Here is a 22,203-nt window from a genome sequence, read left to right on the forward strand (position 1 = left end):
CCAGAACTGTCCTACGCAACCTCCAGATCAAAGTCCCTGTGTCATTCCCACAGAAAGGCCTCCAGGATTTCCTGGGGTATCTAAGCTCCAAGACTCTCTCCTTCTCACAGTTGTCATTAGACACTCTGTGGTGATTTGCTAATTAATGTCACTTGACTATTAATTCCATGAGGACAGGTCTCTCCTGGTCACTGTTGCATCCTCCTTATCCACCAGAGCTTCTGGCAATTAAGAGCAGCTCAACAAAGACAATTAAAGGATCTTTGGATGCAGCTGGAGGGGGTATATGGCTGGACTGATAAATGGAATGAATAATAGATGAATGGATGAGTGGATGGGTGGATGGATGGACAGATGGACAAATGGAAAGAAGGATGGACTGGAGGCTCAGTTTCCATGTCTCTGAAAAGACATGGCATCAGAGTTGCCTTCTGACTACCTTTGGATGGCTTCATCCCTAGTTAGGGGCAGAGCAAAGTGGCTTTTACTCCTCATACCCTTACTAGGTCCCCCAGGCCTGCCAACAACAGGGAAAGCACAAGCCCTCCTCAGAGACCCAGGCCCTGGGCAGGGATGTGGCCCTGGTGGAATGTGGGGAGGGCTGGGGACATCTTTGGAAGAGATGCCTCCATGTTTGGGGGGGGATTAGAGGAGAGTCCTGGGAGAGTGGAGGTCTCTCCAGGAGGGATTCTCAGAATCCACATGTAGGAAGCTCTGCAGAATAGAAGTTGGAGTGCTAGAGGAGGAAGCCAGGCACCGGGGATAAGTAAGGGTTTTGCAGGCGATGGAGGCATCTCAAGAAAATGGAGAGGAAAGAAGTCAGGATCCCTGAGAGATCAGGACATGTTTAGGGGCAAGTTAGGGGCAACTTGAAGAAAACAAGTTTTTGTCAGACATACCAGGATATCTCAAGATAGAGGTTTGTAGCATTTGGAAACTACGTGTTTCCAAAGAAAAGTTCAGGTGTATTTAATAGAGGAGTTGTGGTATACTTTATCTCTAAAAACAGGTTCTGAGAGATATCAGGGGATTCTGGGAGAGCAGATCACTCCCCACACTCACACTCCCCCCACCAGGGGCACACCCACAGGCAGCATCCTTCTCTCATCTCCAGGCCCTTGGGAGGCCAAATCTGGTGCCACCTGGCTTTGCACTGGGAAAACTGACTTCAGCCCCCCCCCCCAACCAAAGAGGGCCCTTTAATGTGCAGTGGGCTCGTGCTCCTTATAGTCATTCCCAGATTTAATTACAAACATATTCCAAATGTGCAGTCCAGGTCAATACCCCCAAGTCTGCCCCAACTTCCTCACCAGCATGTGTCCTGGCCTCAGGACGCAGAGCACCTCAATTCTCCCTCAGAAACTGGGCACCAATATTTTTAGGTGGAAACACTGAGCCAAACCAGGACAGGACTCCAGCTCCATGCCAGGGACCTGGGAACTTTCCCCTTCCAGAGAGATGAGCTAAAGTCCAGCCCCACCAGGCCCTCACTTGGACACCGAGGGCTGCTTTTCGATATATTTTCATTAAAGGCGAGAAACGGTTCTGTCTTTGGTATGTACAACCTCACTTCAGGCAGAAGGGAGGAGGCAGGGGGCTCGGTGGGAGAGAAGGGTCTTGGGCCCCCATTTCGTGGCATGATTGACCTGGCCCAGCCAAGAGTGGGCTGGAGAAGGGAGATTTGAGGCTCATGTGGAGGAAGGAGAGACAGCGGCGATTCGGCCTGACCAGGGTCCTGAGAAAGGCTGTAAGGCCACAACAAGGACATCTGGGGAGCAGGGAGAGGAGCCGGGAGTGAGAACCATCACCTAGAGGAGAAAGTGGAGAAGTCAAGGTCAGCTGAGACAGCAACCAGAAACCTGGGTTCAAGTGCCAGGTGCTCCAAACCTCAGTTACACTGCAGTAAAGTGACTCAGCAAGGAGACTCAGGCCCAGGGGGCCCAGGTTCAAGTCCCAGCTCCCCCATGTTCTTGCTGAGTGACCTAGGGTAGTGTCTTAATCTCTCTGTGCTGGTTCTTCTGCAAAATGAGAATACTGATAACAATGCCTGTCTCAGAACCTCATGGGAGTCAGTGGAGATGTGTGGAGGAGGTGAGCACAGTCCTTGGACACAGCAACAGCTACACTGGCTTTATAAATGCCATCAACATTATTTCTCAGGCTACAAACAACTTTAGGGTCAGAAGGAAAGCAGGTCATGCAAACATACAGCCCCAGAGCATTGCAGATCACTTCAGGCATTCCATAGGACCACCCCAACCACTGAAGCCAGGCCTGTCTGGGGGCAGGAAGAAGGCCTGCACTGAGTCGGGGAGAGGCAGGAGGAGAACATTGTGATGGGAACAGAAGAGCAGCCCAACCTGGCCCAGAAGCTCCTCTTGCTCAGCCACTGGGGAAATTCCACGGTCCCCTTTCCCTGAGCTCCCTCCCTGAGCCCAGCTCCTGGTTACTGGAATCCCCAGATCTTGTCTCTCCCTGCTCCACGAAAGCTACTCAACACACTCCAACCTTCTGCACCCCAGCTCACCCATGTCCTCTCTTGCCTAGATCGCCCACTACTTCACCCAGAGCCCCCCTCTCTCACCAGAGAGGTCCTATACCTGCCTGTCCCTCCCCGACTCAAAACCCTCCTGTGGCCCCCCAGCACCAAAATCAAAAGGCCAAGGGTGCACCTTCTCATCTCACCCACCCCACCTGACATACCACCCCCACTGGACCCAGGCCACACTGGTGCCTCCTCCAGGGTAGCCAAATGCTGCCTCCTTCTGGAGATTTTTATCACCATAATAATTCAGCCATTTCACTCCTAGGTACAGACTCACCCAAGGGCAATGAAAGCACATATCCACACAAAAACCTGTACACAAATGCTCACAGTGGCCAAAAAGTGGAAACACCCAAGTGCACATCAACAGATGAATGGATAAATACAGCACAGCCCATCCACACAATGGAATATTACTTAGCCATGAAAAGGAGTGAAGCTCTGACACTTGCTACAACATGGATGGACCTTGAAACTATGATGCTCAGTGAGAAGCCAGACACAAAAGTCCACACAGTGTGTGATTCCTTTTATGTGAAATGTCCAGAACAGGCAAATCCACAGAGACAGGAAGTGGTTGTCAGGGGCTGGGGAGGAGGATGGGGAGTGACTGTTAAAGGGGACAGAGCTTCTTTTGTGGGTGGTGAAATGTTCTGGAATTAGGGGGCTGTTGCACAACTCTGTGAAGATACTAAAAACTACTGAGGTGTGCACTGTAATGGGTGAATTGTGTGGCATGTGAATTCTTTCTTAGTTTCTAAAATGAGAAGTGTGGCCAATGGGCAATTGCCAGAAGTTGGCAAGGCCAACTACACACCTGGCTCAGGGCTCCCGCTTGACCACGCCGCGCAAGTGCAGCTCGCTCTCAGCAGCCACAATGGGCTGCCCATTCTGCAAGTGATAGTCGATCAGGTGGCTGATGCTCTCGAACAGCACGTCCTTCGTCCGCACCTGCAGGGCCAGAGGCTCTGATGCACACTCAAGTGTAAGAATCACTGAATCCAAAACTTACAGAGTTGGCCTCAGAATTCCAGAACTAGGTATGGACACAGGCTCCAAAGCCACCAGGCTTCTGGGGCTATACTCCCTAGCATGGTGAATAGTGGCCCCCAAAACATATATCCACATCCTAAACCTTAGCACTTATGAATGGGAACTTATTTGGAAAAAGCATCTTTGCAGATGTGATTGAGTGAAGGTTCTTGATATGAGCTCATCCTGGATTACTCAGGTGTACCCAAATCCAGTGACTTGTGTCCTTTAAAAAAGTGAGCAGGTTAGACACAGAGACACAAGGAGAACCTATGAGAAGGTGGGGACAGCGATTGGAGTGATGTGTCAACAGGCCAGGGAACAGCAAGAATTGCTGGCAACCATGAGAAGCTGGGAGAGGGGTCTGAAACAGATTCTCCCTCCGAGCCTCAGAAGGAACTAGCCCCACCAGCACCTTGATTTCAGACTTCTGGCCTCCAGAGCTGAGAGAGAATAAATCTCTGTTGTTTTAAGACAGCTAGTTTGTGGTCATTTGGTAGGGCAGCCTTAGAAAATGAATACACTCCTGGAATGTCAGAGACATAGATCCAAAAATCAGAACCACCAAATCCAAAACCATCCACATCTTAGGATGAAAAAATCTTAGCATCACTGAGTGCTAGACATGGATACAACACAGAGACCCTCTGGCCCCCCAGCTGCCAGATATTTCACGGGTGATGGTGGGCTCACTGGGCACATGTCACCTGGACAGCAGGCTTAAATGCATATTCCTGGGCCCAGCCCCACAACCGCCTTCCACCTGAGTATGCACCGTACGAAGAGACCAGGAGTCCGCAGAGGACAGCTCTAAGGACTGGACGGGTAAGAACAGCTGGTAAACTGTAAGGTTTCCAACACCCCCACACACCTTCTCACTTGGGAAATAACCTGTAAAGCCCAAGGCCTTTGGACACTAGAAAATACTTCACAAACCCTAGAAGTGGTTGTAAATTGGAAAACGTTTTGTAAAGCTTAAAATGCTTTAGGAACTGTGAAAAACCAAATCCCGTTGACTCCAAGCAACTGTTAGATGTATCACCATTTCATGTACCATGGTTGGGGGACAGGGGGAGCCTCCCAATTAGATAATGGTGCTGTTCAAAGATGCAAGTGATAGGCTAAAAATGAATCCGAACCTCATAGATGTCGAAATGAGAGAAAATAAAGTGTGTATCAGAGGATTGAAGCATTCAGTAACTTGCAGACCCTAAGACCCTTGTAAACTGAAACCTTCTCTGGGAACCCTAAAATACATCATAAACTGAAAATGCCATATTTATCAAAGACATCACTATTTATAAAATGGATTAGTGATAATAGAATGTAAAAAAAGTGCATCTTACAATTGTTGAAATATAATACTTTGTAAACCCAGGAAGACCTTTAAATTGGAAAAGTTTTTGTAATCCCATAATACCTTATAAACTGGGAAATACTTTGTAAACCCAGAAATTCTTAAACTGGGAAAGTTTCAATTCTAAAGTACCTGGTAAACGGAACAGAATCTGTAAATATTAAGGGCTTTGTAATCCGGAAAATACTTCATTAAACCTAAAAGGAGCTAAGAAGATGACCCCCTGGGCAGACCGAGGTGCCCACCACACCCCCGTATTACTTTAGCCCCACTCACAGCCGGCTCCCAGTCCCAGCCCGGCCACGCCCCCATCAGCCCCAACAAGCGTCCCAAACCTGGCTCGGCCGCGCCCTTCCTCGATTCTCCCTAACCCCTCAGCCCGCCCCACCCCGGGATCCTGCCCCTTTCCCCGCCCCTCTCGACCCCACGTCCACCTTACCACGCCCTCAGGGTCCACAAGCAGCAGGTGCTTAGGCTGCCCCGCGTGCATGCCTGTGAGGACGTACTGCCCAGGGTTAGTGACGCTGTCGCGCACGAGGAAGTCCCCATCGGCTCGCAGCAGTTTCTCCGCCGCCCGACGGCTCATCTGGCCATGGTACCAAGGCTCCTGCCGCAGCTGCTCCTCTGTGGGGGCAATGGGGGCCCTACGGGTTGGGGGGCTGGGCCACTGGTCCTCCAATGGAAGGGGGGCTGCCGCGCCTGCTGCCACAGAGCACTCGTGCAGCTTCAGAGCATCCTCGAAGGGTCCTGAAGGAGAGGACAGGGTGTGGGAGGCAGGGGGTAGGCAGCTGCCTCCTGCCGGGAAGGAAGGGGTCTGAACAGAGAGAAGGACCCACCCTCGGGACCTGAGCAACAATGACTGAGCACCAACTGTACATCGCACCTGCATTACGCCCACTACAGTGGGTCGTTGTCTGTGTGCTGTGTGTGGGCGAGCATGAGCTGGGTGTGCATGTTGTGTCCTCACTGTGCACTGTACGTGTTCTGTGTGCTCTGTGTATGTACGCAGTGTGTGCTGAGTATGTTGTGTGTGAGGTATACTCCTGTGTGCTGAACGTGTGCTGTGCATACACTGTGTGTGCTGATAGGAGCCTGGCAGGAAGCAACTCTTTTCTCCAACAGGGGTTCCTGTGTTCCTGAGGTCACCAGAGGGGGGCACCCTGCCTCACAAGGATCTCACACCCAGCACCTTTCCCATTGGAGGACTGCGTGAGAAGCCAGTGGGGACTGCTCTTAGTCCAGTGCCTGAAGCACAGGGGTGCTCAATAAATACTAGTGCATGTCGTTATTGCAATGATAAGATATCCGGTTGTCAGATGGCAGGGAACTGGGCTTTGCAAATGTTGTGAAGGAAGAAATTTCCAGCTGGCTTTGGAGGTTCTCAGGGTCCTCCAACTAGGGAGGTGTCCTGAGGGAGGGGGACCACCCTGCCTGGCCAGGATGGAGCCAACACCCACACAGTGCTGTGGAAGAGAGTGGAGTTGATGTGGGAAATAAGAAGGGCGTTTTGGACACAAGCCTCCTCCATCATACTGAGCCCTCTCTCAGGCCAGAGAGAAGGAAGGAAAGAACTATTTACTGCCAGCTAGTCACTCTCTCAGGACCTGGATTAGGACTCCCTCATTGGACTAGGGGTTCCCTCAGGGAGAAGACAGTGCCTCCCCCACAGGCTGGGATTCCCATAAGAAGGGTTTGGGGCCTCCTCCCTCAGACCATGAAGTCAAATGAAGAAGGAGTTCAAATTCCCTCCTCAGACTGGGGAGATCCAGCAATAGCAAGCAAAGCCTTCCCCAACAGACTGAGGAGCCCCACAGAGAAGAGGGGCTTGAGCCTCCCCATTAACTACCCACTCTTTCAAGGTTGACCTAGGCCCCTTCCATCAGACTAGGGACCCCCATAGAAAGAAAGCTGGATTACCCCCAAGAGACTGGGGAGTCCCATGGAGGGGGACACTGAGCCTCCCCTATCAGACTAGGGAGTTCCATAGAAAACAGACTTTCCCACCCCACTCACATCAACTTGGGAAATACCAAGGGTAAAAAAAACCGGGGAGAAGGCTGGGCCTCCCCCATCAGACCCCAGGTGGCCTCCCCACTCAGACTGGCTTGCCCCCACATACGCATGTCGAACAGGTCCTTTTTGGGGCTGTCCTCGGGCCGTAGCGACTCCGATGCGTCCAGACCCTGCGTGTTGACGTACAGGTGGTCCTCGTAGTCCCGGGGCCCCTGGGCATCTGCCTGCACATAGCCATCCCCTGGTGGGGCTGGAGAGGTCAGGAGGGGTAGTGAGGTCAACTGGGGGAGCCAAGAGAACATTGAGGCCCTGGCAGAGAGGGGCAGGACAAGACCCCACCTGGAAGCCCTCCCCACACCTGTCCCCCTCCAGCACCATCAAGAGTGAAAAAACAAAAAGTGCCCAACCAATTGTGGCAGGGCACCAAAGGCCCATACCTAGGGAGGGGACAGCTATCCACCCAGCCTGTCTCCATCGGCTAGGAAGGAATGGCCCTGGGGGCCAGAGCTTTCCAGTTTCAAAAGAAGCCAAAAATCTCCAAAAGGAAGAAAGGAAGGAAGGAAGGAAAGGAAAGAAACTGATGTTGTCCAATCTCATAAGAGCTTGTGGATACAATCTTGCAGGTGAAAGTGAAGTGATCCAGACGAGAATCTGTGAAGAGGGACCCAGGCACCCAGTGGGGGATGGGCCGGGGCACCCCTATGGCCCCAGGGCATCCTACCCTACCTGAGGGGCCCAGCTCCCAATTCAGGCCGCGGGTGTCTCTCCGAGGAGGAGACGCTCCCTGAAAAAGAGAGGAAAGGTTCCTCCTGCGATGTGCAAGCCCCTCTTCCAGTATTCCTAGTCAATCTGCCTAAATCGCTGGAGACTAAGTCAGATGGGAGGCTCAGCTCACACCCTCTAACGCTTCCCCCAAGCCCTGGCTCTCAAACTGCCAGGTACCCACCAGGCCCAGCTCCGCACCCACCACCCACCTCTGCTACAGCTTCATGGGCCATCTCCTGTGCCCAGCACATACTGTTCCCTCCTTCCCTGCAACTCCTATTCATCTGTCAGAGGCCAGCCCAAACACTGCTTCCTCAGGAAAGTCCTCCTGACCTCAGACTAGTGAGTCTCCCTTTTGTACATTTTTGTTGACTTCCTTGTAAGCACTTTTCACAGCCCTGATTAAATCATGGGTGTAATTATTTACTCCATGTCTGAGGGTGGAAATCACATCTGCAGTGTCTAGAACAGGGTGGAGCATATTTGTGCAGTTTGGGGAAGGAAGGAAAAGTAGGGGATGTGAGAGACCCTACTCTAGGATAGAGAACAGGAGCAGAAGGAAAAGCTAGGGGCAAAGCCCAAGGAGTCAGCACCTGGGGGCAGCTGCTACCATCCTTCCCCCACAAGTCCACAGACACTGACCTGGCTGAGGGCTCCCAGGGTCCCAAGGGCGCAGGGTTGTGTCAAGGTGAGCCTGGAGTCCACCAGCCCGCCCAGTGGTGGCTCCTTCCCTGGGATGCTATTGTAGTAGTTGTGTTCCGTGTCCTCCTCATCCCCCCAGGCCGACTCCTCCAACCCGGTCAGCCTGGGGACAGACAGCAAGCAGGAGCACAGGCAGCAAGTGACCCCAGCACACAGGGAAGAAGGAACAGGGCCACCCAAGGGACGCCAAGGCCTTGGGGCTTGAGCTTTGAAGGGTGGATGGAAAAAGCCAGGCCCAAGGGGACTCTGACCCCACCTCCTATCAGCTGGGCTTTTGCCCAGGAAATGCTTGCTGGGAGGGTGCTGTGCTTCTCTTCCGTTGTCTATAAAATGGGACGTGGCATGGCTACAGCAGGGCCTCAGAGAAGCTGGTCCCCACTCCTTTCCACCTGCTTCTGGCCTCACCAGACAGCCAGAACACACCTGGTAGCACCCAGGACAAAGACACCTGCCAAGCATTAGAGTGGGATACCCTCTTAATTTAAAATGCCCTCGTTGTCTGGCTGTGGTCGCACCTGTAGAAATTTATCCCACAAGTGATCACTCAGGTCAACATGGTTCCTAAGAGCAAAATGAGGTAGGTCACCACCTGCCCCCCTCAGTCAGGGATGAACCACAGGTTCTGGTTCAGGCAGCACAGCAGGACCATATGGCCCATGGAGGCAGAGGCAGCTCCAGGTGCCCAGCAATAGCAGGTGAAACCCACCATGTGTATGTGACAGATGTGCAAACCCGTGAGAAAAACAACAAGGGCCACCTCACCCTGGGGAAGGGCCTCATGCTGCACTGTGAATTCCTCTTCCTTATCATGTGCTTATTTGAATGTCTAACAATTAATAGATATTTAAGTAGCTGAGAGCAGGGGTCAGCCCAGGAGCCATAAAACTTGTAAATGGTTAAGAAAATATCCAAAGAACAATATTTGGCAATGTGGTGAAAGTTAATGAAATTCAGATTTTGGTGTCTATAAATATAGTTTTGCTGGCACAAGGGCCATCCATAGCTGTAGTACCTCCTGCAACTGCTTTCACAGAGGCTGACCAAGATGGGCAGTCTGGCCACAACACTGAAAAATATTGACTGTCTGGCCCTTTGCAGAAGCAGTGACCTGCAGTAATGATGGTAATGACACAGCAGCATTGACTGGCTCCTGAATCCTCACCTCAATCCAGGGAGTAGGGGCCGTTTTTATCTGAGTTTTATAGCCAAGTGAATGGGGACCCTGGCAGCTGTGATGAGTCACAGGGCACACAGGGGAGGGGGGACAGAGTGGACCCAAGCCCAGGAGGAGCAGGTGAGAGTTGGTACCTTTCAGGGGGGACGAAAACCTTGGGGGGGCTGTGCAGGTACTGTTTGAAGCGCAGCTCAAAGGCTTGGCCCACAGTGCTGATGACGCTCTGGGCGAGGCCCTCGCAGCACTCCAGGATGTGGCAGGCTGGGGGGTCGTTTAGTGACACAGCATCAGTGTGGCCTGGCAGCAGACACACTCTACACAGGCCAACTACCCCACCTACTGGGCCTCACCTCTCTGATTGATGGGGTCCTTGGCGACATAGGCCACATAATCCGTCATGTCCTGGGGAGAGAGGAGTGGGTGGGAGGGGCCAGCTGGACCTGCCTGGGCCCACTGGCCAGGATTCCTGGCTGCCCACCTCCAGAAACGCAGGGGACACAGGAGGCCAAGTCCAACCACCCAGCCCCTTACCGTGTCACCGCCTGATGCAAAGGAGATGGACTGCATATGGTGGTTGGCGATGATCTGTCAGAGAGACACACCAGGTCACAGGCTATCCTGGGGTCAAGGACCTAAGACTCCAGTGGGCACTAGACCAGGGCCACAGGTAAGGACTGGGAGGGCAGGGATACACAGACATACACAGATACACAGTAGATGCCAGTGACAGCTGTGGGGTACTCTCAGTGCAGCTACTGCTTCCCCTCTTGGCTCCAGGTTATGGGCCTCAGTTTATCTCTAGGGAAACACGTCACATGAAGCCCTGCACCCACCATCCCTCCAGACTTCACTTCGTGCAAGCTCACAGAGCCTGCCCTTTGGGGGCTGAGGACAGACCACATTGCCCTCACCTGGCACATGGCCCTCACCTGGCGCGTGGCAGGCACAGAGAGGTTGAGGCCATCAGTAGAGATGCTGACAGCAATGCTCATGCCGGCAAAGCGCAGGTTACTCTTGCCCAGGATGGAGGCCAGCGCCTTGTTGGGGGCCTAGGGGGCAAATGGCCAAAGGGTGGGGGGTCTGAGGGCCATAGAGTGTGGTCTTGGAGGGGCAGCACAGGGTCACAGGGTGGGGGGCCTGGTGGAGAGCAGAGAGCAGCACAGGGCTGCATGGTGGGGGGCCCGAGCTCTGGGTGGAGCTGCAGAGGGGTCCAAGGGTGGGCAGGGTCCCAGGGTGGCCATGGTGTTCCCACCAGCCCCCACTTGAGGACCCCAAGCCCCTCACCAACCTTCTTCTTCCAGGAGCCCCGGACTCCAGGCACAGCCTCATGGAGCCGGTTGATGGCCTCCCTGTGGGGGGATGGGGAGGGGGCTTAGAGAGCTTGGAGGAGAGGGGTCTGTGGAGGGGCAGAGGCTCAGAGAAGGGTGGAGGGTGAGAGGGTGATGAGCTGAGCAAAGGGTGCAGTGGACCCTGAGATGGGGAGAGGCTCGGAGGAGGGAAGGGATGAGAGGGGGAGGTGTGCTGTGGTACCTGGGAAGAGGAGGAAGGGACCAGGGCATAGAAGGGGGGTGCTTCCAGGCATCTGGCAGATACCCCCATCAGCTGTCTCCCTCTGTGGGTGTCAGGTTCAGTGAGGCAAACACAGCCCCTAAACTTAGACCCCAACTTCTGTGTGGCCACAGGCATTGAGAGGAAGACCTCTGCTCAGGGTAGAGTCTATGAGACGAGTTTCCTGGACCCCTCGTCCCATCCACCCTTCCACAAAACCCAGTCTGGAAGGCTCACCTGGTGACCTGGGTGCGAGTGTTGAAGTCCAGGGAGCGCATGGAGCGTAGGACCTCAATGCAGCCCATGTACTAAGGAAAGAAAGAATGGGGTTAGTGGGTGTGGCCCACAGAACCAGTAGAGGAGTCCAGCTGGGAGTGAAAGATGAGCTCTTCACCCTTCTCTCCTACACCCACTGGGTTCAAGTCCTTCCCTCTGTCCTTGACAATATCCAGCCAGCAGCCGCTGGGCCTTTGCACCTGCTGTCCCCTCATCTATTTTTGGACTGATTCCCCCGTATCTTCAGACTCAGTGTCACCTCCTCAGAGCCAGCTTCCCTGACTCTACATAAGTTGTTCCACAGAAGCTTATTGATTTCTCCAGGCTCATTTAACCATCTGTTCATTCTCTTTTTCTCATCCACTGGAATGCAAGTCCAGGAGAACCAGGATGGTGGTTGTCTTGCCCACTTCTGTGTCCCAGAGCCCAGCACAGGGCCTGCAAACAGATAGAACAGAGACCATCTGGCCTGTGAAGCCCAAAATATTGACTATCTGTGATCCTTTTCAGGAAAAGCACGTGGACTCCTGCCTAGGCCACCATTTCCATGGAAAAATGATTCAGAACCTCCAAGAGATAATGCTTAGGGACAGAGGAGGTGGAAACACCCAACAGAGTTCCTGGGCAGCTACTACAGCTGCGAAGGGCAGGGGGCGGGGGAGGGAATGAGGACCAAACAGTGACCATAACCACCCTTCCAAACTCTAGGCTGCTGAGAAGGTAAGTGGTACAACTCAAGAGCCACATGGCAGCGTCTGTCACATAAACCCATTGGTATGAAATCTCCAGAACAGGCAAATCCAGAGGGACAGAGAGTGGGTTTGTGGTTGCCAGGGGCTGAAGTGGGGATATGATGGGGATGACTGCTCATGGGGACAGGGCTTTCTATCGGGGTAATGGAATGTTCTGGAATTAGTGGTAATGGTTGCACAACCTTGTGAATGTACTAAATGCCACTGAATTGTACACTTTACGATGATTAATGATTAAATTTGTCATGTGAATTTTACCTCAGTTTTCAAGGTAAACTATGTTGAGGGAAGCTGGGATAGTGGGAGTGCTGTGGGTGGGGCTGACCAGGAGGTCACCAGGCAGCAGTCTAACTCAGTCGGGGTGCCATGCACCTGAGACTTGCTCGTACACTGCTATATGTGTGTTGTCCCTCAATTTTAAAGTCTGACCACAGATATTTACTAATTATAAAGGAAACAAATGGTCACTTTACCAGAGAGAAATGTCACCTTAACAAATGAATTACTTTCTTGGGGCCACTGTAACAAAGCACTATAAACTGGACAACCTAAAACAACAGGGATGTATTGTCTCTAGTTCTGGAGACCAGACGTCCAAAGTCGAGGTGTCAGCCAGTCTGCGGGCTCCAACTGAAGGCTTCGTGGAGGGCCATTCCTTGTCTCCTCCAGCTTCCAGTGATGGTGGCCAGCAATCCTTGGCTTGCAGACACATCAGTCCAGTGTTTGCCTCCATCTTCACATGGCTTAAGTGTCTGTGTCCAAATTTCCCTCTTCTTACAAGGACACCTGTCATTGAATTAGAGCCCCCCTCACTCCAGGATGACCTCATTTTGACTTGACTACATCTACAAAGACCCTATTTCCAAATAAGACTACATTTGCAGGTTCAACAGACATGAATTTAGAGGGATAGTATTCAACCCAGTACCGGGGGAGCCCAAAGCAGCAAAGGCACAACTAAATGCAAACACATCAGCTTCCAGGGTGCTGGTACCAAAAACCCAGCAAAGATGTGAATTCTGTCACATGCTCAATGATACTCTGGGATACTTGATAATATTCGTATACATGAAAGGACAGACTGTGGGTGTGCAGGACAGCTAGTTCAGGAGACCATGTGGAAGCATTTAACAGTGAGTGTAATGCACTGGCGATTTTCTAGTGGCTCACCAAACTATACACAACTATCAGTTGAACCGAGAGAACCTAACATTTTAACAGTCATAGTTGCAGGTGCACAGGTGATCCATTTGTCCAGCTTTTCCATGTGTTTGAAAGGTTTATAATAAAAAACCGGGATAAAGACCCGTCCCTTTACACAATGTTTGAGGTCCTGTCTCACATCTGGAATCCTGAGGTCTGGGTGGGCGCCGCCCCTTTGCAGATACCCCTTCCAGGGAGCCTCCCCTCCCCCGCCCACCTCAGGCCAAGGTCTCCTCATGTTCCGATTCTGTCGTCTGCGAAAGAGCTTTTAATGGGTGTCTGGGTAGCAGAATGCCCCCACCCTCGTCCCCACTGTCCAGACTCTCCTGCGCAACCGGAATGCGAGGGGAATGTTTAACCTGCGCATGCGTGTCCCCCACCCACCTGCAGCCCTCTCCCCGCCTCTAGCCACGTGATGCCCTGGGAACCCCTACCCCAGCGCCTCCTGGCTGGGGGCGCCTAGCGGAGCTCTGACTGGAGATGGGGGACTGGAGTGGTGGGGAAAGGATGGAGAGGAGAAGCACCTGACTCTCAGGGTCCAGGGGTGTCCGAGAGGAAAAAGTGGGGGAAGGGACCCCAGTCCCCAGGTTGGAGGGTCCGAGGATGACATCCCAGCGGTCCCGGCCGGCTCACTCACCCGAACGATGTAGGAGACCCCGGGCCCCAGAACCCTGGCGTCTGGGTGTAGCCAGCCGTGTGCCGGCTTGTGGATGAAGCTGCCTTTGCGGATCCACTCGTCGGCTGCGGTGTCTGGGGGCCCGGCTGCCCCCCGTGTGCCCCGAGACCCCCGCGTCCCGGCAGTTCGGCAGCGGCTGAGAGCCGGCAGGGGGCAGGGCGCGGCGCATTGCGGCTCGCAGGCGCCCAGGACCGCGGCCGCTAGAGCAGGGACGCTAGCCGGGCCGGATTCCTCCGGCTGGGGATCGGCGCCCCCCGCGGCCCCCGCGCCCCCCGCCGCCCGTGCCGCAGCCGGGCCGCGACCCAGGAAGCCGGCCGGAGCCGCAAACTTCCACTGCGGCATGCGCGGCAGCAGCGCGCAGAAAGTGGTGGGCGCCTCGGGCTCCGGGGCCGAAGGAGGCGCGGGGGGCGCGCGCCCGCCGGGACCCTGCGTCATGGCCGCGGCCGCCGGACCGAGCCCGACCGGGCGCTGAGCCTGGTGCGGAGGAGGCCCTCTCTCTCCCTCTCGCTCCCTCCCCGCCCCCGGCCCGGTGATGTCATCCGCCCGGCCCAGCGCGCAGCCGCGGGGGGCTGCGCCCCTGGGACCCCGGCCCTCGGCATCCCGGCGCCTGGCAGGACAGCTAGGGAAACTGAGGCCTGCCGAGGGCACGGAGCTGACTCTGATCGGGCAGCAGGGAGGGAGGTGTTTCCAACCCAGGACCCGGGCATGGATCCCTTGCTTCGCCCCCCACCCCTCGATCAAGTTCCTAGAAGGACTGAGGCGGGAGAGACTTAGAAATGACCTCCCTTCCTCCCTTTTTGACTGATGTGGAAACTGAAGCGTGGAGAGGATCGGAGGCGAGGTCAGAGAATAAAGCCCCAACCCCAAGATCAGCCCCCTCCATTCCCACTGTTCCAGCAGGAAGATACTTGACAAATCAGGCCCTAATAGGGAAACTGAGACCCAGAGAGGGGGAGGGGTGTGAAGGCACACTGCGAAGACGTGGACCCAGGAGTCCCGGGTTGGGCTGGCTGGGTCTACGAGGTGGGGAGGCTCAGAGCGAAGCCTAGTCCGTATTCTGCTGCCGTTCCGTGGCCCTCAGTTTCCCAGGCAGTAAGCCAGGGGCATGGGCTGGAGGGGCATGGGCTCCTCCATTTCAAGGGAGCCCTGATCGGCAACAACCCAACTGAGCCCTTGGGCCTCGGCCTCCCTGGCCTGTCGTCCCCTCCGGCCTCAGCCTCTTGGTCCCCACCCAAGCCTCCAGGCTTGATTCCTTCTGCACGGGGAACTGGAAGTCACGGTCACCCCAGGACCCAGCTTCCCAGTCTTTCTCGGCTGATCCTTCTCCCTCTCCGGCCCCACCCATGCAGGGCTGACTGCTGGGAAACAAAAGGAGGCCGGGGCCGCGGGCAGGTGAGGAAAGAGGGGGGAGGCCCTTGGAGCCAGATCAATAAATCAGGAGATGAGATCACAGCCCGGCAGCCACACGCGGGGAGGAGGTAGCGATGGGCAATGGAGGGGCGAGCCCCGCTCTGATTGGCCTGCAACTGGGAGTGGGGCGGGGGAGTGGAGGGAGGCGGTGATGCTGCTGGACGCCGTGGGTGTCACGCTTTAGTCGCTATTGTTGGTAGGGTCTGCGAGGCCTGAGGTGTGCCAGTGCAGAGGGCGGGGCCTTTGCGTTTGTGGGGGATAAAGCATGTCGGGGTTGGGAGCCCCTGTCTGGGTTGTATGTGCTGTGTGTGTCTTGTGATTTACTTACATGTGGACTGTATGAGGGTCGGGTTGTGTACATATTGTGTGCAGATGTGAGCACGAGTGTGCGTGTGAGGAAGGGTTCTGGGTTCCCCCGGTTTATGATAGGGATCCATGTGTATTTCAAGGTGGGGTCCTGGTGTGTGTCCAGGTGTGTATAGGGGTCTTGGTGTGTGCCCAGATGCATGTATAGGGGTCTGGTGTGTGTTCATGCATATGTGTAGAAATCTTGATATGTATCCAAAGGTGTGTATTCAAGTTTGGCATCCCCAGGCTAGGGAAAGGGACAGAGTTAGGAAAGAGTTAACACCCATCCTAGGCCCCCTCTGGGTCCTCCCTCTGGTGCTGCCCCTGGGTCATCTTCTCCAGGGAAATGCAATGGCAGTCTCTCCCTCCCAGGTTCCTAAGTTAGAGTGTTTCTGGGTTGCAGTTTTTAAAGTCTGGGCTTGGATGTCATCACACAGAGGGCTTGATCACATGACACTATGGCTGGAACAGAGCCCAATGGCCAGAATTCAAATCCTGGCATTAGACAAACACCAGGGCTTATAGTGTGCCCTCAGACAAATGTCCAATCTCTGAAGTCAGATTTCCTCTCAGTAAACAACACCTACCTCCTGATTTGCTGTGAAGCTTAAATGATCTTTATCAAAATCTGGTGAATATTAGAAGACATCACACTCCTATACATCCTTCAAAACCCAGTTTCAATGTCCCTCTTCCAAGGCACCTATCTGGCTCCCCCCACTCAAAGCTCTGGCTTCACCTCTGCACTCCCCCAGCCCTGGATCCCTCCTCTGGTCCCATCCAGACCCCAAAGGGCTACAGAGTTGGGGGTCTGGATATTGAGAGCAGATCTGTGATATAAACAGACCTGGATTAAATGAACACCCATGTGTGCTGCTGACAGCTCTTGGTGCCACAGAGATTTATTGGCAAGCAGCTAGAGGGTGGGATGGAGAGAGGAGGGCATCAGGGCTGCTTCCAGCCTTACTTTGGCCTGGGACCAGGTCAGGAAGCTGTGCTTCCATGAGAAACAGGTTAGAGCCCAAGTTTGGCAGAAACCTGAGCTGTTTTGGGGACCCAGGCCCTAGCAGGGCGGACGCCGAGTTCTAGGACACAGGAAGCTCCGTCTCCAGCCAGCCACTAGGGAGGGCCAGGGGTGTCCCTTTCTCCACCTGGCCTCACTTGGCCTGGCATGACCAGGAGAGAAGAAACTGGGGCGCTGGAAGGAGGCTCACCCTGCACAGGGCCATGGGGTCACAGCCCCCAGGGACTGGAGGAAGCAGGTGGCCTAGAAGGACCTCAGACAGTTCAGCTTCTCTGAGTCGTCCCACCCCAGCGAAAGCCAGGCTCAGGAGGGGCCTGCCCACACTCCACCTTGGGGTGTAGGAAAACTGAGGTTTAACCCAGGTGCTGGCTTGCGTCCTGCCCCCCAAAGGCGTCAGAGTGTTGTGTCTCCGCCCATGGTGGAGGCCCGTTTGGAGTGTCGAATGCCCATGGTGAACGCTGGGGCCCTGGCTTTGGTAACGGTGACCTGCTCAGGACTGTGGGTGCCAGGGCCAGGCGTCTCATCTGGGGGGCGTGGGGCACGGGGCCGCCCCAGCATGGTGAAGGCAGGCCGGCGCTGACGATAGGTGTTGGGATCTGGGCATTCATACTGGCCCGGGCCTGGTATCTCAGCGGGGTCTTGTGCAGGGCGGGCAGGGGGTGTACGGCCCACCACCGTGTAGCTGGGGCTACTGGGCTTGATGAAAATCTGGGCGCCCCAGAGAGAGGGCAATGTGTAGGCATTGGGGGCAGGGGCTGAGGTGTCCAGAGGCTGTGGACGCAGGCGGGAGCCCAGGGTGAAAGCTGGAGGGGTCCGCTGGCGGACAGGGGCCACCTTCTCTGGGCTATAGGCCCCAGGGCCAGGTGTCACCTCCAGACCTGTGAAAATGAAGCAGGAAGGTTAGCAGTGGATAGAGTGCTCACCTGATCAAAGGCCTTGCATGACTCTCCATGCCTCACATGCATCCTGGAGCTCACAGCACTTCTGAAGAAGTCCCAAGTTATTTCTCCCCCTTCCCTACCTTGCCACACAGTCTGTTCTCTTTCAAGCTTCCAGGTTTTTGCCCAAGCCCAACCCTTTGCCAGGCAAGCCTTCTGTTTCCCATTCCCACCTCCCAGGAGCTCTTCTCATCCTTCCAGACAGCCCCAATGTCCCTTCTCCCTGTTGCCTTCCCCACAGCCCTTCTAGGATGAGTCTGTGTCTTCCCCGCTCTCCAGACATGGCCACACTAAAGTGGAATGGTACCCACCTGGGTCTAACTCCACAATTTGGGGGCCTCATAAAAAGCAAGGACACATCAAACCTACTTCAACTCCCATCAGTTAGTCTAATACATGTTTGGCAGAATGAGTGAGTAGAGGATGTGTGGTGAGTGGTTGGGTGAGAAGGGAATGAGTAGATGAATGGATCCATGGATATGTAGATAGATGGATTCATAGATGGGTCCTGGATGGATGTATGGATGCATGGATGCATCAGTGGATGGATAAATGGATTTAATGGATGGATTGGATGATGAACCATTGAATGTGCTGGTAGGTTATTGAGTAGATAGATGGGTGGATGGATGGATGAATCAGTGGGTGAATGAGTACTAGATGGGTGATAGGTGAAAAGATGAAATGGTGGGTAGATGGGAGACTGGAGTCAAGTGATTAAATCAGGTGATGTAAGTGAAAGTAAGCTGTTTGCAGCCTATGAAGGGGATTTCCACATTTGCTACAGTCCCCACTACTCCCTATAATCTCCTGATGCTGACGATGAGCCCCAGCTGCACTTGTGGCACCATGTGTGCACAGGGGCACCATCCCCTTGGTCCACTTCACTCATTCAGGTTCTCTTAGGGCCCTTGGCCCCTCTTCTGAGGTCTTGGATTTTGTCATTCTAAACACACTGATGTTCTAAAAACTTGGGGGTAGGAGGGGAAGGAGAGGACAGAGGCAGGAGAGTCATTGAGACCCTGAAGGGGCAGGGTCCTCATGGGGACGCAGGTCAGATACTCACCCCGAGACTTGCCCCGGCCCTGCATGGAGTAGGCAGGGGTGCAGCTTCGACCAAACCGGGTGACTTTTGGGTCCAGGAAGTAGACTGGCCCAGGGCTGGCGTCCTGTGGAGATGCTGGGGAGAGGAGACCAGAATACTGAGTGCACCTCTGATGGTCCCATTGCCCCCACTCAGTGCTCCTGGTCTCCTGGTTAGCCCTGAGTCTCTTCTAACCTCCAGGCAATCCCCCAGCCCCATCTGGGAGAGCAGGGACCTCCGCCTACTGAGGTCTGATGGCACTGACTGGGGGCCTGGATTTCTACTTTGACTTTGTCCTGATGAGCGTTTCTGTGCCCCCTGATCAAAGCTGTCCCACCTCTCAACCTCTCCTCTGCCACAAACCAGGGGACCAATTATAGAGAAACTGTACATAAAGTGAGAGTAACTAGGGTCTGAGGAGAGTCCTTTTAGTGCCTGGGCTTGTTGGCATTGACAAGCTTAATGAAGAAGCTTTAAGTCATCTTTAAATCCCAGCATGGCATCTGTGAGCTGTGTCCTTGGGCCTGTCAAAGCTCCTTTTCTTCAGTAGTAGGATGAGAAGCTTGAAAAGTGAGACCAGAGGTGGTCCAGTGCCTGGCACATAGTAATTGCGACCAATGACTGTGATGCCATTACTACTATTGATAAGCACATTTAGGTATAAATGTATAGTAGGTTTAACAAGTATTAATTGGTTTACATACGAACATGTATATGCACACACATGGCACCAGCGCATACATGAAGCATGTTCGTGACAAATTAACACATCCCAACTCATCCCATTTCCCACCTCCTGGTCTTTGCCTATGTTGCAAGCTCTACCTGGAGACCCCTTCTTCTCCTGGGGCCTCCAATGAACTCCTACTCATCCTACAAAGCCCAGATGCCATGCCTCTACTTCCAAGAAGTCCCTGAGCATTCAGAAAAGTCTATACTAACCACCCCCACTCCAATTCCCCGGGTGTGTCTTGTGACAAGAATTAGAACTGGTAATCCAGGTTGCTCTGGACCAAAGGCTAAGTTTTTAACCTTCCTGGTGACAAATGTGACAGATTCCCTCATTTGCCTTCTGGGGCCTCTTGACACTCCCTGAGCTCTCTTTTAGTTGGTTTGGGATTTTTGCTGATTCTGAAGGTGCCTCTGCCAGCCGCCCCCTCTGAACAAACCTCCATCCATGCGAATCAAACTCCCCACACTGGACTTTTACAGCTCTGCCCTGGCCTACTTGGGGCCTCAGAGCAGCTCTAGAGAATGGGCTGATGCAGTGTATGGGCATCAATATGAGGCGTACAGGCTTGCAGGATGAATGATGATAACTCCACTGAGGAAATGAACAGCTGACCATGGCGTGGGGCCACCGGCATACCTGCACTTGGTACTCCCTCAACACATTGTGGCCAGGAGAAAAGGTTCACAGAGGCCAGGTCACCCACTGACCAGGCGAGCCCCACAGCCTGCAGTCTTGCCACCCCTGCCTGTCTAAACAACAAAGAATTTTATTCTACCCTCACCCCATGCTGTGAGGTCAACAAGGCCTGGAGAGCCCCCTGGCTGGTTGATGGAGAAACTGAGGCTGACACTCCCTCTCCAAGCCCACTTTTCTGAGCACTGACCATCAGGTACCCAGCATTGTAGCTACTTTTAAGGCACTTAACTCTTGCTTAATGAACATATCCAGGCGCCTAATGTTTATTTAATCCTGACAACTGTGCAAGGAGTGTATTGCCATGGTTTACAGAGGAGGAAACTGAGGCACAGAGCAGTCAAGTGGCAAGAAATGTGCAAAGTGTGGAAGGCAAATGCAGGTCCTCACCACCACACTACTTCTTCCACTCTCTTCCTTGATAAGGAAACAGAGGACCAGAGAGGCACAGGGGTTTCCTGAAGTCACACAGCAAGCCAGGGATCCAATAACCCTCCCGGATTCCTGCCTTACTCAGTGGAACCTGGATCTATCAAGTGAGAAAATGCTCCCTGGGAGGAGGTTGGAAGTTCAGGAGGCCTCACAGAACCCTCTCTCCCACCCCCATCTCCTTGCTCACCAACTGGCCTTACCTTCACTGGGCCTTCGGAGGAGTGAGTAGGCAGGACTGGCCACCCTGGTGCAGTCGTGGTTGATGTAGCCAACCGTGGATGGCAGAGCATACAAGCCCGGCCCAGAGCCTGCAACCAAAGCCCTCCAGTCACAGCCTGGGTCTAGGTCCCCTGAAGTGTGGTGGAGCTCAGGGCCCAGCCCCTGAGCCCCCACCCAGGCTCCCAGCCATCCTCCGTGGCAGGGGTGGGGGTAAGCAGGAGGTGCCTACTGCAAACAAGCATTGTGTGTCGGACATGAATCACAGCAGGAGGGGCTGCAGGGCCAGCAGCCTCCTCCCACCTTGAGGCACGTGGGATGGGATGACTGAGGCCCAGACACAGACACATGTTGTCACAGGTGGGGAAATTTAGGCCCAAACACAGAAACACACTGTCACAGGTGGGGAAACTGAGGTCCAGTCACTAAGGTAGTATCACAGTTGCAATGTTTGGTGGCCTGTGCAAGAATGTCAGTGCCACAAGAGCCAGGAAATCCTGCCATGGGGCCTGACTCCAGATGTCTTGTTACAGACAGGAAAACTGAGGCACGGGCCAGGACCATAACTGAGATCCCACAGTGAACGTCACAGTTGGGACATTCTGCTCACTCATTAATATACCACAAACTCTTCCCACTGGTTCATCTGGCACCCATCCCCCCCCAGGCTCTTGCCTGCCTGGTTCTTGGCTGTACCCTCAGCACCCAGAAGGGGACATGGCCCATAAAATGCTCAGTTTTCATTGGGTGGAGGCACACGCAGTGGCCATAGAAACACTATGTTCACACCTATCCTACTGGACAGAAAACTGAAGGGCGGACACTCTTCAAAAAGGCTCCTGCTTCCCACTGGGCTCCCAGAAAGGGTTCCACCACCATGGCCCCCCTCCTCCATGACCTGCATGTACCGTTCTCCAAGGTGACCATCCCGCAGGTCTTCCTCAGGCCGGTCTCTGGAATCTGGCACTCTGTGGCCCGCCTGCCCAGGGGTGCTGTGGTCAGCCGTGAAGCAGGGTCACAGCTGAGGGTCCCCATGTTGAGCAGGGGTGGGATGCAGGGAGCACAGGGCTGGGCAGCACCCACACTTGATGCTGTCTCTTCGACTACAGTGGCTCTGGGCTGCAAGTTCCAGCACTGTCCCCAGTCCTCGAGGTTTCTGCCTGTGTTGGCAGAGCCCTAGACTCACCACACCCTCCCAGGGACCGCACAGACAGCCCCTTGTCCTTCAGCAGGGAGTCTTGGGGCCCTGGCCCAAGCAGGCTGGTCGGCAGACGCTGGCCTG

General features: G+C 54.3%; 2 protein-coding genes across 2 annotated transcripts; both read right to left on the minus strand.

Moving 5' to 3' along the window:
- Positions 1-1,224: 1,224 nt before the first annotated feature.
- On the minus strand, positions 1,225-14,502 carry SHC2 (SHC adaptor protein 2). Its single transcript, XM_090289076.1, has 13 exons — positions 14,005-14,502; positions 11,374-11,444; positions 10,877-10,937; positions 10,518-10,637; positions 10,120-10,173; positions 9,939-9,990; positions 9,723-9,849; positions 8,355-8,517; positions 7,674-7,731; positions 7,054-7,197; positions 5,374-5,681; positions 3,363-3,496; positions 1,225-1,808 (listed from the first exon to the last, which is right to left on the minus strand). Exons 1-12 carry the CDS (start codon positions 14,476-14,478, stop codon positions 3,368-3,370), a joined length of 1,761 nt encoding a protein of 586 aa, XP_090145202.1. The 5' UTR covers positions 14,479-14,502; the 3' UTR covers positions 1,225-1,808; positions 3,363-3,367.
- A 2,168-nt stretch (positions 14,503-16,670) lies between these two features.
- On the minus strand, positions 16,671-22,098 carry CIMAP1D (CIMAP1 family member D). The gene is made up of 4 exons (XM_090288863.1): positions 21,830-22,098; positions 20,906-21,013; positions 18,830-18,943; positions 16,671-17,703 (listed from the first exon to the last, which is right to left on the minus strand). The coding sequence occupies exons 1-4, from the start codon at positions 21,954-21,956 to the stop codon at positions 17,219-17,221; spliced, it is 834 nt and encodes a 277-aa protein (XP_090144989.1). The 5' UTR covers positions 21,957-22,098; the 3' UTR covers positions 16,671-17,218.
- Positions 22,099-22,203: the final 105 nt, after the last annotated feature.

Source organism: Furipterus horrens, unplaced genomic scaffold (assembly GCF_987537825.1).
Source record: "Furipterus horrens unplaced genomic scaffold, mFurHor1.1.pri manual_scaffold_10, whole genome shotgun sequence".
Lineage (NCBI taxonomy): Eukaryota > Metazoa > Chordata > Mammalia > Chiroptera > Furipteridae > Furipterus > Furipterus horrens.

Coding starts and splice junctions, on each gene's coding strand:
- SHC2 (XM_090289076.1), bottom strand. CDS start 14,478: ATGACGCAGGGTCCCGGCGGGCGCGCGCCCCCCGCGCCTCCTTCGGCC. Junction 9,991..10,119: donor TTGCATCAGGCGGTGACACG/GTAAGGGGCTGG, acceptor CTCTCTCCCCAG/GACATGACGGATTATGTGGC. Junction 7,198..7,673: donor TTGGGAGCTGGGCCCCTCAG/GTAGGGTAGGAT, acceptor TGACCTCTCCAG/CCCCACCAGGGGATGGCTAT.
- CIMAP1D (XM_090288863.1), bottom strand. CDS start 21,956: ATGGGGACCCTCAGCTGTGACCCTGCTTCACGGCTGACCACAGCACCC. Junction 21,014..21,829: donor GATGGTCACCTTGGAGAACG/GTACATGCAGGT, acceptor CTTTGGTTGCAG/GCTCTGGGCCGGGCTTGTAT. Junction 17,704..18,829: donor GGGCCGGGGCAAGTCTCGGG/GTGAGTATCTGA, acceptor TCATTTTCACAG/GTCTGGAGGTGACACCTGGC.